This window comes from Ceratotherium simum, chromosome 32 (genome assembly GCF_057802395.1).
Source record: "Ceratotherium simum simum isolate JZ-2026a chromosome 32, ASM5780239v1, whole genome shotgun sequence".
In the NCBI taxonomy this organism is placed as follows: domain Eukaryota; kingdom Metazoa; phylum Chordata; class Mammalia; order Perissodactyla; family Rhinocerotidae; genus Ceratotherium; species Ceratotherium simum.
The window spans coordinates 1,783,135-1,797,305 of record NC_141931.1 but is presented as its reverse complement, the minus strand read 5'-3'; the positions used below and the strand labels follow the sequence as shown (position 1 = coordinate 1,797,305).

General features: G+C 38.8%; 1 protein-coding gene across 3 annotated transcripts in view; it reads right to left on the bottom strand.

Annotated features, from left to right (window-relative positions):
* CUL2 (cullin 2) overlaps nucleotides 1-14,171 on the bottom strand; it is a 96,159-nt gene that overhangs the window by 67,336 nt on the left and 14,652 nt on the right. For all 3 annotated transcript variants that reach the window (XM_087420618.1, XM_004425233.2, XM_087420619.1), the window contains exon 2: nucleotides 4,196-4,336. In XM_087420618.1, the coding sequence (XP_087276744.1) occupies nucleotides 4,196-4,314 (119 nt within the window). In that variant the 5' untranslated portion in view covers nucleotides 4,315-4,336. The remainder of the gene's footprint in view (nucleotides 1-4,195; nucleotides 4,337-14,171) is intronic.

Sequence of the window (14,171 nt, the reverse complement as noted above, 5' to 3'; positions counted from 1 at the left end):
TTCTGAACCACCCTACAGACTGCAACAAAGCTGTCATAAAACTTTTGTTATGAAGCATCATTATTACAGGGTTAGGCAGAATTCTAAAAATGGCCTCCCAAGAGTTCCCACCCTAATACGTGGGACTGTGAACTTAAGATATCACACCCAGCTTACTTTAATGGCAAAAGGGACTTTGCAGACGCAATTATGGTTACTAATCAGTTGACTCTAAAATAGGGAGATTATCCTAGGCTTTCCTGGTGGGCCTAATCTAATCGCATGAGCCCTTTAAAAGCAGATCCCCACTAGCCCCGGCCCCACTGTGGCTAGCTGCAGAAGGGGAAGTCTGAGAGAGTCAAAGCACAGAAAGATTTGACATGCTGCTGGCTTTGAAGATGGAGGGAAGTCACGTGCAGAAACTGGAGAGTGACCACCAGTCACTGAGAGCAACTCTTGGGTGACAGTCAACAAGGAAATAGACCTCAGTCCTATAACTACAAGGAACTGAATTCTGCCAATTAACAGGAACGAGCTTAGAAGAGGACCCTGAGCTGTAGAAGAGAATGTAGCCAGCCAAGCCCTTGATTTCAGCCGTGTGAGGTCCTGAGCACAAAACCCAGTCACATCATAGACTTCTGACCAACAGAACTTTGAGATAATTAAAGGGTGTTTCTTTAAGCCACTAAATTTGTACTTGTTATGCAGCAAAAGAAAACATTGAGGTTTTCTATTTCCATTTCCTATCAACCAGAATGCCTTGCATACATACCTGGACCCAGTACCTTTACGAAGGATGAATGTTAAGAGCCCCGCCAGCCGAATTTGGTTATTTGTTTCACCTGTACAGATGCTTAATGACATTCAGTTGACAGTAGCTATCCATTCACCAGATATTTGCTAGGTGTCTATATGTACCTGGTGCTGGTAATATAGCAGAGGACAAGAATCCCTGCCCTCATGGAGCTTATATTTAGTAAAAATGTTTGTGGACAAGGGTTCAATAAGTTCGTACTTACACATGTTGAACACTTCAATTGGCAGATCGAGCTTCCTAAGGCCAACTTCAAGAGCATGGAAGACTGGCATTTTTACCCCAGCATTCTATCCTACAATATCAGTAAGTCACCCTACCCCTCTCGGGCCACAATATTCTCAACTATAAAATGGGGCTAATAATACATATTTTACTAGGTCATTTGTAACAAATTAATCACACACACACATATATGTTGAAAGAAAACATTATGACACAAAAGAATGTTCACTGTATGATTCCATTTATATAAAGTTCAAAACACAGACAGAATTAACCAGTATTGTTTAGGGTTGTACACATAAGCAGTTACACTAATTTTAGAAAAACAAGGAAACAACAGGTATAAAAGTCAGGATAGTAGTGATCTCCAAGGGAGGGACCTAGAGGGACACGTGGTGGTGGGGGGGCGCTGGCAGCGTTCTAGTTCTAACCTGTGAGGCGACTGTGCAGGTGTTTGCTTTGTAATCATTTGTTCAACTCTACGTGTACAACTTCGGGACTTTTCCCTGTACATATTATATTTCACACACCCCAAAAACTGCCTTATAAAAGATCAAGTACTAACACATACGGTGGTATACAATTGGGGGAGGGGGCTTTTTCCATTTTCAAAATACTAAAGTTTTATGGCCTCTAAAATTTCTACCTAAGATATCTGAGAGTGAGAAGTCAACCTTACATTTTGGGGGCAAAATAAGAGGGAAAAGGAGAGAATTTTACTTTGGAACAATTAGTAAAACAGCCCTTTATTTTCCAAAATAAAATTTAAAGAAAGAGATTCCATTCTTTACTGTTTTTGCAGATATTTTTTATTTTAAGGGTAGGAGGAGAAAATTCACGATCAGGTCAAGAATAGCTGGACCATCTTAGATGGATCAAACAATAAACATCTTAGAAACAATAGTGACTAAAGGGGCACTTTCTAGCGAGGTCAGCTATTTCAAAACCATTTACAAACCAACCAATTTAACTGTATATTCTGCACAATAATAAAGAACACATTTAATTATTCTTTTCCTTTTCTTTACTTTATGCTCATTTTCCCTTTTCTTATAATCTTCTATGACCAACTCCTTCTCTTCTCTCTCTGTTCATTATTTTAGTTAAAATAGCCTTTAAAACTACCTAAGTACTTGCCTAGCCCAACCTCAGTAACACACAAGTAGCCTTGAACACTTTTTCAATTTTTGTTAAGATTCCTACCCAAAAACAATCCATGACGTTCCACAGAAAAATTTAAGAGACTAACTCAATAATAAGCTCTTCAAAGGCAGAATCCATGTCAATTATCCTCTAGATACACTGGAAAGTATAGGGAATGAGATGTTAGAAATCTTGTATTCAAGTCTGTGCTCCATCAATTACTACCTGCATGACCCCGGGCAAGTCCCTTTACCTCTGAGTATCAGTTTCCTCATCTGTTACATAAAGACAATTAGATTTGCCCTACCATCTGGATCTGATAGGCTTGTTTGAGGTACCAAATAACATAAAAAATGTAAGAGATCTTTGCAAACCATGAAGCCTTCCAGACACGTTACCATCATTTTATGTATCTTTAGTGCCTAGAACATAGGTAGCCTAACAAATGTTTCTTACTGACAACTGCAATTGTAAGGAATTAAATGGTCTCCTGTTGGTCTAAAAGAACTTCACTGTTCTTGCATCAACATTCAGTTTAATGTTAACAGCTGAGTTAGGCACTAAGAACAAGCTGAATCACTGTCTTATGAAATCCAAGCTTTTCTAAAGAACCTATGCCCCACATAATGAGGGAAGCCATCCTTCAGCCCCAGAAGACTGCTAGAGAGGGTAGCACAGAGTTCAAGAGAACTCGGAACCTCCACACACATTCTGGATAATACCTTCACATCTCACTTTCCCTTTTTGAGGAAAGAATCTCTGGTTCCTACAGTGTCCATCCTGTCCTCAAGGCCTCCTTCAGGGCCCTGGGGCACCAGGCACTAAATGAGCATGCCATTTAGACCCAGAGACCCAGGCCTCAACCCTATCCTCTTTCTTCACCCTGGGAAATGATATGTGTGGTGTTTCCTATGGTAAAAGACCGAGGGGGTTCAGGAGTCTGCCAGTATAGGCGTTCCAGTGTGTATACGCTATCCCCATGGCCACCCAGCCTTGGCCCCTGGCAGACACTGGGCAGAATCAGTGGGACTTTGCTCCAGCTACCTGTGGCTGAGGGTTCCGAGAGACCCCCAGAACCTCCCAAATACTAAAAAGCTAAAGTACTTTAATGCTTTGGTTTTTTTCTTGGTGCCAGAGTTTACACCCTGGGCGCTGGGGTTGCACTGTGTTTTTTATATATATGTACAAAGTATATACATAATTATACATATACATTTTACATATATACACACACAATATAATGTGTGTGTGTGTGTGTGTGTGTGGGTGTGTGTATATATATACAAATTTTTTTTTTTTAAAGATGGCTGTCTTGTAGGAATGCAGGACACCAGATTTCAGATTGTCCTAGGGAAATCACAGATGTGTATTTTCACATAAAACTCCTAATTCACAAATGTAGACAACCCAATTAAGAAACATGTTTCCGTTTACAGTCAGTGAACTTGCCATTCACTCTCTGCCTAGAACGCTCTTCCCCAGGTATGTATGACTTGCTCTCTCACTTTGTTCCCATCTCTGCTCAAATATCACCATCCTCAGAGAGGCTTTCCTGACCACCTGGCTACAAGAGCTGCATACCTCCGTACTCCATTCTTCATTCTCCATGCCCTTACCCACGGTATTTATCACTCCCTGTGATTAGAAGCACTGGCATTAGATTTTTTTTATATCTGTTTATTGTCTGTTTCCTTTAGTAGAATGAAGGGAAAGTCATTTGTTTTGTTCACAACTATATACCCAAAGCCTAAAGTAGGGCCTGACACACACTAAGTGCTCAATAAGTATTTGTTGAGTGAAAGGCAATCCAAGATTGTTGACTGCCACAATCAGGTGACAAATTTGGAAATATAAATAACATGTTTGAAAATACTCACTCTGCGATGTTCCGTCCATTTACATAAGCTTAAACCTGTTCTCACTTTTCAACAAGTTTATCAATTTTAGAACATTTATCAATGTTCATTGATACAGCTATCAAAACAATATCACTGCCAGGTACAAGAACATTTATCAATGCCACTAAAAGGATACGAGAAGCGATCGTTCCATGTTGCTCTTTCGACGTATTCCAACATGACAACAGCTTTGATTGTCGTTAAAAGTTTGTTCCATGTTTCATCAAAATCTACTACTCTTGGTTTCAAAGACATTGTGCAAGTTTAGTGTTGAAATCTGTTAATTAAAAACAATAAACGTTAGTGTGAATTTTATAAGATCGGTTATTTGTTTTTAAGGCACCACATAATTGAATAGCATGATAGACAAAAAGGGAGACAACAGAACCTGGCACATAGTTAAGAACACAATAAACACTGGCTACTCTCTTCTCATGACTACCCAGACAAAGACGTCCACAGGATATTTGCATTCATTACAAACTCTAGGAAATGGAAAGCTTTTAGTACAAATTATACATAATCAAGGGTGTTATTCTAAAGATTTAGAAGCCTCATTTAATGTGTTGAGGGAAAGAAGCTGAGACCCAGTTGGCCAAAAGCCAATTACCATCATGAAAAATATGCGAGACACTCAGTGAAAAGGTTTTGGCCCCAAAACCTTGTGGTTTGCACTTCTTAAACTGGGGAATGAGGTAGCATGCAAGGGAATATGAGAAGACACAAGAAAATGAAAGGGTTTATCTTCCTGGAGCATCAGTTTAGGTAAAATATTATGGAGGAAATTTACGTTTATATTAAAACAAAGATGAATTGTAGAGTAGAATGCAAAACGCATATAAACTTTTAAGATTAAGAAAATTAAAGATTCAAAGAAATATCAGGTTGCAGCAGAGAGCTTAGGGCTCCTTCTCAGATTCTCAGGGTATCCAGTCCCACTCCTCGAATGAGAAGCCAAGTGGAACTCCTGGCTCAGGTGAACCTAACCAGTGTAGCAGTGAGCCAAAGGACTCCTTTTGCCTAGCAGACAAGTTGTATTCTAGGAGTTAGCTGGTTTCTGGAACAGACGGGTCCCAAAGTTACAGAAACTTGGTTCAAGCTAGATTCCAAATCCTTCTCAATACCACACCAGAATAGAATTAAGAGAAACCTTTTAAAGTTAAATTTAATTGCACAAGGGAACACTTTCCTGGTACGTGTTTTAACATCCTCCCCAAAGCTTTTGCTCATTACTGGGACTGTGAAGCACCAAGCTAGTCTGTAGCGAAGGCCAAACAAGGAGGAGACACCCTTTCTCTGTCTCCCACTGTGGGAAAAAAGGGAGAGGAAACAACAGGGAGGAGGGGGAGATGTGTCAAGAGAAAAGGAGACAAAGGAAGGAGGGCAGCTGCACACCCCCAGCCCAACTGGAGGTGGCCCTAGGTCCTTCCTACGTTTCTGCCCTGGAAGAAAAGAATTCAAGTGGAGTCCAAGGAACAGACTTCAAGGAAGAGAAAGAAAAGGAATCAGAGAGAAGCCAAACAAAAATCCAAGAGGGTGTGCCACATTGAATCAACACTCTTTCCTCAACATACCAGAGACTCCACCTCTAGGCCTTAAACTTCCTGCACTAACTAGAATGGACCTGCAGTAATTTCAGAGAGAGTGAGTGAGTGAGTGAGTGAGTGAGTGAGTGTGTGTGTGTGTGTGTACTGGGGGCAGGGGGGAACCTAAAGCTCTAGCTTCAAATCAAGGAATTAACCTTAACTCCTTCCCACCCTTATTCACCACATCCTATCCAACTGTGTTCCTGAGTATTTCTGAAATCCATCCATTCCTATGTGACCCTACAAATGCTGTGTGATTAGGCCCTTAGCAGTTCTAGTTTGTATTAATCTTTCATTCATCAAAGAAATAACAATAACTGTTAATATTTACATAGTACCACTATGAGCCAAGCACAACTGTCAGTGCTTTATATAAACTCCTTTAATTTTCCCAACAATCTGATTAGGTAGGTCCTACTTGTAGAGAAGAAAACTGAGTCATGGAGTAATTAAGAAACTTGCTTAAGATCACAGAGCTATTTAATGGTGGCATCAGGAGGATTCAGACATGTACTGGAGCCCATGTTCTCAATTGCTATATACAACTATACTGCCTCACTAACATTGTTAGTGAATAAATATTTGCCAGGCACTGTTCTAGGCTCTAAGGATACAGTGGTCAATAAACAAAGTTCTTGACCTTCAAGAAGGTTAAGATCTCAGATCTGGTACTCGAGGACAAAAATAACCCACCTAAACCAAAAAGTTGACCATGTCACTCTCGTACTTAAAGCTGTATGATGTGTCCCACTACAGACAGCATTCGGTTTAGCTTATCGGCAACGTGGCACACCAAGCATCCACGATTTGACCTCAGGCTAAAGCACCCTCCAGCTTCCTCTTCTCATAGGACACCCTTCCTTGACATCTTAATCCAGTAACTTCTCTCTGCTTAGAGGTCACTGAACACAGCAGGCTGACTCATACACCTGCCTTTAACCCTTACTGTTTTCTGCACCAGCAATTCCCTTTTCCCTCCTCCCCTTTCCTCCCGTTCCCCTAACTCTCACTGACACTACAGCCTTGATCCAGTACATCTGCTTTTAAGAAACTTTCCTGGGCCCGCTTACACTAGGAAAGGTACCCTATCTTATGTATTACATGAGAACTCCATACTTAACCGCTATCAGAGCATTTAACCACCCTGAATTAGCTGAGGGTTTCTTGGGGGGAGTGACTATTTTGTAACTGTATACCAGAAAGTTGGCAATGTTCCCTTCACATTAGTTTCCTCCCCTTATAAAGACGGGGGGCCGGCCCCGTGGCTTAGCGGTTAAGTGCGCGCGCTCCGCTACTGGTGGCCCGGGTTCGGATCCCGGGCGAGCACCGACGCACCGCTTCTCTGGCCATGCTGAGGCCGTGTCCCACATACAGCAACTAGAAGGATGTGCAACTATGACATACAACTATCCACTGGGGCTTTGGGGGGAAAAAAAAAGGAGGAGGATTGGCAATAGATGTTAGCTCAGAGCCGATCTTCCTCAGCAAAAAAAGAGGAGGATTAGCGTGGATGTTAGCTCAGGGCTGATCTTCCTCACAAAAAAAACAAAGAAAAAAAAAAAAAAGAAAGACGGGATCACATTACACACACTGCTTATAAATTATTTTAATGGTCACACAGACTGCCTTTTAGCTTTCTTCAAGTATTGACAGAATCAGACTGACGCAGACTTCTCTGCTGAGACCAACAGATTTATGGCAGAATGGGTACATGTGCAGTGATAATCCATTCTTAGATGGATGGAAAATACGGAAGCCAAGGCAAGAGAAGTACCAGCCCAGTGAAACACACTAACCACTAACAAACCAACAGCGCAAAGTGTGCTGAAATAGTCTGTTAAGTTCTGCTTGCCCAATAGAAAGCTCATATAACTAAAAAACTTAAGCTCCTTCATTTTATTTAAACTGTTTAAATGATAATTTATTCATGGAGAATTTACATAAGGATGTGAAAAAAATAGGGCAAAGAAAGAAACAGGACCATGACCACTGCACTTATTCTTCACCTCCCCAGCTGTGAGACAACTCATAAAAACACATGAGTCTTGTTCTTCATTCCTGTGCCTTACGAGGGACCATATCGCGGCCGACACCTGACATCCCACCAGGACCACTTCTGTTGCCATTCAGTCAGATTATGTCCCACTGAGTACCTGCAAAGTCCAAGTCTCACATTACCACAATCTCCTCTAGCTTTCTTCTGAGTTCCATTCCTGCAATGTTGGAGTTTTTAACACTTAGGCACAAAAGTACCGTGCCTAAGGCCCATGAGTGTTATGGGCCCTAAAAAGAAATCATAGGCTCTAAATACAAAAAAAAAAAAAAAATTACAAAATAAAAATTCATATTCAATTACATTTACAGATAATATTACGTCAATAATATAACATTTGTAAAATTTTCATTACATTTGAAAATGATTTGTAGATTAGATTTTCTCACTTAGAGCACTATTACGAAATATGTATGATTGACAATAATAGTAAATTAAATAAATACAAAAGTGATTTATATAAACACAGAGATGCCCCACGACCCAGCAGTTCCACTCCCAGGTATATATGCAAGAGAAAACACATCCACACAAACACTTGTACACAAATGTTCACAGCAGCATTTTTCATAAAGGCCAAAAAGCAGAAGTAACTCAACCGTCTACCAACTAATAAGCGGATAAATACAATGTAGTATATCCATACAATGGATTATTATTCCACAATACAAGGGAATGAAGTCCTGACAGATGCTACAACATAAATGAATCTTGAAAACATACTAAGTGAATGATACTGGTCACAAAAGACCACATATTATAAGATTCCATTTATATGAAATATCCAGAATAGGCAAATCTGAGGAGACAAAGTATTTTAGTGGTTCCTAAGGCTAAGGGACTTCGGGAAAAATGGGAAGTGACTGCTAATTAGGTGATGAAAATATACTAAAATTGACTGTCATGATGGTTACACAATTCTGCGAACGTACTAAAAACCATTGACTTGTACACTTCAAATGGGCACATCAAATGGTATGTGAAGTGTATGTCAACAAAGCTGTTATACATTTAAAAAGTGAAATAATCATATCAAAAATTTTAATGCGAGGCTGGCCCGGTGGCATAGCGGTTATGTTCATGCGCTCCGCTTCGGCGGCCCGGGGTTCACAGGTTCAGATCCCGGGCACAGACCAATACACCACTTGTCAAGCCATGCTGTGGCAGTGTCTCATATAAAGTAGAGGAAGATGAGCACGGATGTTAGCCCAGGGCCAATCTTCCTCAGCAAAAAGAGGAGGATTGGCATCAGATGTTAGCTCAGGGCTAATCTTCATCCCCACCCAAAAAAAAAAAAAATTTTTAAAGCAATTTGATGTGGAGAGGAGGAGAGAACAGGTGCATCTACATGGTTGCAAACTCTGAAATCTCAGTCTTCCTTTCACTCCCATGCTCTAGTCACCAGCTCCCATCACCAAAGGAAATATGTATTATGTGTGTCTAGGGGTAGTCTACACATACATATGGTTTGTTATTCCCCTTTTTTACATAAATGACTTATAGAGATGGTCTTTTTTCATCTGTTTTACATAAATGCTATTATACTATTTACTTAACAGTATATTCACTTAACAGTGTATTTGGGAAAGCATTCCATATTAACACATAAGGATTTCTTCAATCTTAATAGCTTTTCATTGTTTGGCTGTATCTGGATTCATTCTACTATGTTTGATATGATATGTGATGAGTTCTCCAAAATTAAATCGCCTAATTTAATATCAATAATTTTAAGTTAAATGGTTTTTTGAAATGGATTAGTAAGGTCTTTGTCATTGACATTAACAAAGTTTTCTTCTAAAGATTTTGATAACACAATATAAGTTACAATTGCTATAAATACTTATTGATAACCAAAGGAAATTGCCATATTATCATTATCTTTAACCGCCATTTATTAAATGCCTTCTGTGTTATACACGCTATATATACAAGCAGTACTAAACCTCAATCTTCAACCCAGCAAAGTCCAGACTGTAGGAAACTACTGCATAATCAGATTTCTTCAATAAACTATGCACACACATAAGAGAGAAAGAGAGAGAGAGGAGAAAAAGAGAGAGGAAGAGAGATAAATGGAGGGGAAATTGAACTAAAATAGACTAAAAAGGCACATTAATCTATCACGGAGTGATTGAGCTTATTTAGATCTAGATATAAGCTCTTTTTAAAAGTATTTATGATACCCTCAGAAATTTGAACACTTATGGGCTATGTGATGACCTTAAAGAACCAATTTTGGGGGTCAGCCCAGTGGCGTAGTGGTTAAGTTCAGTGCACTCAGCTTCGGCGGCCCAGGTTCACGGGATTGGATCCCGGGTGTGGACCTACACCACTTGTCAGCCACGCTGTGGTGGTGTCCTACATACAAAATAGAGGAAGACTGGCACAGATGCTAGCTCAGGGCTAATCTTCCTCAAGCAAAAAAAAAAGAGGAATATTGGCAACAGACATTAGCTCAGGGCAACTCTTTCTCAGCAACAAAAAAGAATTAATTTTTATAATTTCTATAATAATAATTATAAAATGAGAGTTTTAAAAATGAGAGTCCTGTTAGAGACACATTCCAAAATATTAATGGATGCAATGAAATGCTGAGATCTGCTTTAAAATTAAACAGCTTGGGGCTGGCCCCGTGGCTCAGCGGTTAAGTGCGCGCACTCCGCTGCTGGTGGCCCGGGTTCAGATCCCGGGCGCGCACCGACGCTCGGCTTCGCTGGCCATGCTGAGGACCCATCCCACATACAGCAACTAGAACGCTGTGCAACTATGACATACAACTATCTACTGGGGCTTTGGGGGAAAAAAATAAATTAATTAAAAAATAATAATAATAAAATAAAAATAAAATTAAACAGCTTGCTTCTGAATTGACAACCGTTCAGAATGAGTGACAAGTACATGAGGGTTTATTGTACTATTCATTTTCGGTATATGTTTGCAATTTCCCAAAGTAAAAGCATAAAAAAATATCCTCCTCATCATCATCATTAATAGTTTCATAAATATGGGGGGAACACACATAAAAAAAATCAGAAAGCTTAAAAAAGAAAAAGAAGAGTTTTAATGTAAGAGGTCTAACATTCAATCAATATGCATTCTAGAAAATTAGAATGAGAGGTAATTATCAAAGAAAAAAAATCCCAGAATTGAAGAACATAAGTTTTCCAAATAAAAAGGACCTACTCAATACCCAGAATATTTGATTTTAAAAATAAACAAAAGGGCACTTCTTTTTGACATATCAAAATACCAGGAATAAAGAAAACATTCTAGAAAACAAGTTTCCAGAAAAGAAAAACAGGTCACAACAGACTATAAATTGAAAGTCTTCAGATTTATCAATAGCAACGCTGGAAGCTGGAAGGTAATATAAAGCAATGCCTTCAAAATTCTCAAGGAAAATGACTGATCACCTAGAATTCTCTATGAAGAGTGGTATCAAATAATTTACTTCCCATGCAGCCTTTTCACTCAAGAATCTACTGGGAGACGTCCTCTATCAGGAGGGAATGGAACAAACCAAGAAAGACTTGGGATCCCAGAAACAGACAGATCTAACACAGGAGAGAGGAACAGGAATTTTTCAGAACCACATCTATGCAGATTTTAAAAACAACCTGTGCAGACATACACAGAAGAAAGGGCTCCAGGAGAGTTATCTCCAAGAAAAGGGGATAGGGGTTGGCGGAGGAACTAATATGTTGTCTCAGGGGTCAATAAACACTACCTATAAAGGACAGGATGGTAAATATTTCAGGCTTTGAGAGTTATTCAGTCTCTGTTACAACTACTCAATTCTGCCACTGTACCACAAAAGCAGCCACAGATGATAAGTAAATGAATGGGTATGATTGTGTTCCAATAAAACTTTATTTACAAAAAACAAGGATAGGGAAGGATTTGGCCCCTGGGCCATATTTTGCCTAAACCCCTCCTACCTCACCCTCCTATTGCTTAGTATGTTTAGTTAGTGAAAAGAAGAAGCAGCTCTGGTGGAGAATTTGGGAATAATTTAGGAGGATTACATTAAAAACTAAGCAAAGATTTCCCAGCTAGCACACAAAAAGCCTGAACCATAAAAGAAAAAAACTGATAAAAAATTGGACTTCATCAAAATTAAAACCTTCTGGTCTTCAAATAATATTAATAAGAAAATGACAAATACAGTAAAAATAGTGAATTAATCACTTATAACACTAGTGTGAAGATTAAAAGACAAAAGTAGTAAAAATAACTATATAATAATTAGGGGATATACAAGATAAAAAGATGTAAATTGTGACATCAAAAACATAAAACATGGAGGGGTGAGTAAAAATGTAGAGCTTTAGAATGCGTTCAAACTTAAGTTCTTATCAGCTTAAAATATGTACGCTTCATGGTAACCACAAAGGGAAAACCTATAGTAGATACACAAAAGATAAAGAGAAAGGAATCTAAGCATACCACTAAAGAAAGTCTTCAAACCACAAAGGAAGAGAGCAAGAGAAGAAATGAACAGAGAGGAACTACAAACAGCCAGAAAACAACTAACAAAATGTCAATAAGTACATACCCATCAATAATTACTTTTAATGTAAATGGACTAAGTTCTCCAATCAAAAGACACAGAGTGGCTGAATGGATAAAAAAACAAGAGCTATCTATATGCTACCAATAAAAGACTCACTTCAGATGTAAGGACACACAGACTCAAAGTGAAAGGATAGAAAAAGATATTCTATGCAAATGGAAACTAAAAGAAAGCTGGGTTAGCAATACTTGCATCAGACAAAATAGGCTTTAAAACAAAGATTGTAATAAGAGACAAAAAAGGGCATTACATAATGATAAAAGGGTCAATCAAACAAGAGGATATCACATTTGTAAATATTTGGACACTCAACTTAGGAGCACCTAAATATATAAAGCAAATATAACAGATCTAAAGGGAGAAATAGACAGCAATACAATAATACTAGGGGACTTTATTTTTTGTTTATTTATTTTTCCCCCAAAGCCCCAGTAGATAGTTGTAGGTTATAGCTGCACATCCTTCTAGTTGCTGTATGTGGGACGCGGCCTCAGCATGGCCGGAGAAGCAGTGCGTCAGTGTGCGCCAGGGATCCGAACCCGGGCCGCCAGCAGCAGAGCACGAGCACTTAACCGTTAAGCCACAGGGCCGGCCCAGTAGGGGACTTTAATATCCCACTTACATCAATGGATAGATCATCCAGACAGAAAATCAATAAGGAAACACGGGCCTTAAATGACACATTAGACCAGATGGACGTTAACAGATATATACAGAACACTCCATCCAAAAGCAACAGAATACACATTCTTCTCAAGTGCACAAAGAACATTCTCCAGGACAGATCACATGTTAGGCCACAAAACAAGTCTTAATAAATTTAAGAAAAATGAAATCATATCACGCATCTTTTCCGACCACACTGGTAGGAAACTAGAAATCAATTACAAGAAGAAAACTGGAAAATTCACAAATATATGGAGATTAAAGAAGTTACTGAACAACTAATGGTCAAACCAGAAATCAAAGAGAAATAAAAAAATACCTTGAGACAAATGAAAATGGAAATGCAACATATCAAAAGTTATGGGATACAGCAAAAGCAGTTCTAAGAGGGAAGCTCAGAGCAATAAATGCCTACATCAGAAACAAAAAAGCATCTCAAACAAACACCCTAACATTATGCTTCAAGGAACTACAAAAAGAACAAAGCCCAAAGTTAGTAGAAAGAAGGAAATAACAAAGATCAGAGCAGAAATAAAGACTAGAAAGAACATAGAAAAGATCAATGAAACTAAGACCTGGTTCTTTGGGAAGATAAACAAAATGACAAACCTTTAGCTAGACTTACCAAGAAAAAAAGAGAGAGGACTCAAATAAAATCAGAAATTAAAGAGGAGACATTACAACTGACACCACAGAAATAGAAAACATCAGAGACTACTATGAACCAACAGATTTGGCAACCTAGAAGAAATGGACAAATTCCTAGAAACATACACTCTATCAAGACTGAATCATGAAGAAACAGAAAATCTGAACAGATCGATTACTGGTAAGGAGATTGATTCAGTAATCAAAAACCTCCCAACAAACAAAAGTCCAGGACCAGACAGCTTCACTAGTGAATTTTGCCAAACATTCAGAAAACAATTAACACCAATCCTTCTCAAACTCTTCCAAAGAACACAAGAGGAGGGAATACTTCCAAACTGATTTTACAAGGCCAGTATTACCTTGACACCAAAATGAAACAAGGACGCCACAAAAAAAGAAAATTATGGCCAACATCCTGATGAACACAGATGCAAAAACAATCTTCAGCAAAATATTAGCAAACTGAATTCAACAATACATTAAAAGGATCATACACCAGGATCAAGTGGGATTTATTCCAGGGATGCAGGGTTCAACATCTGCCAATCAATCAAGGGGATACCCTACATTAACAAAATGA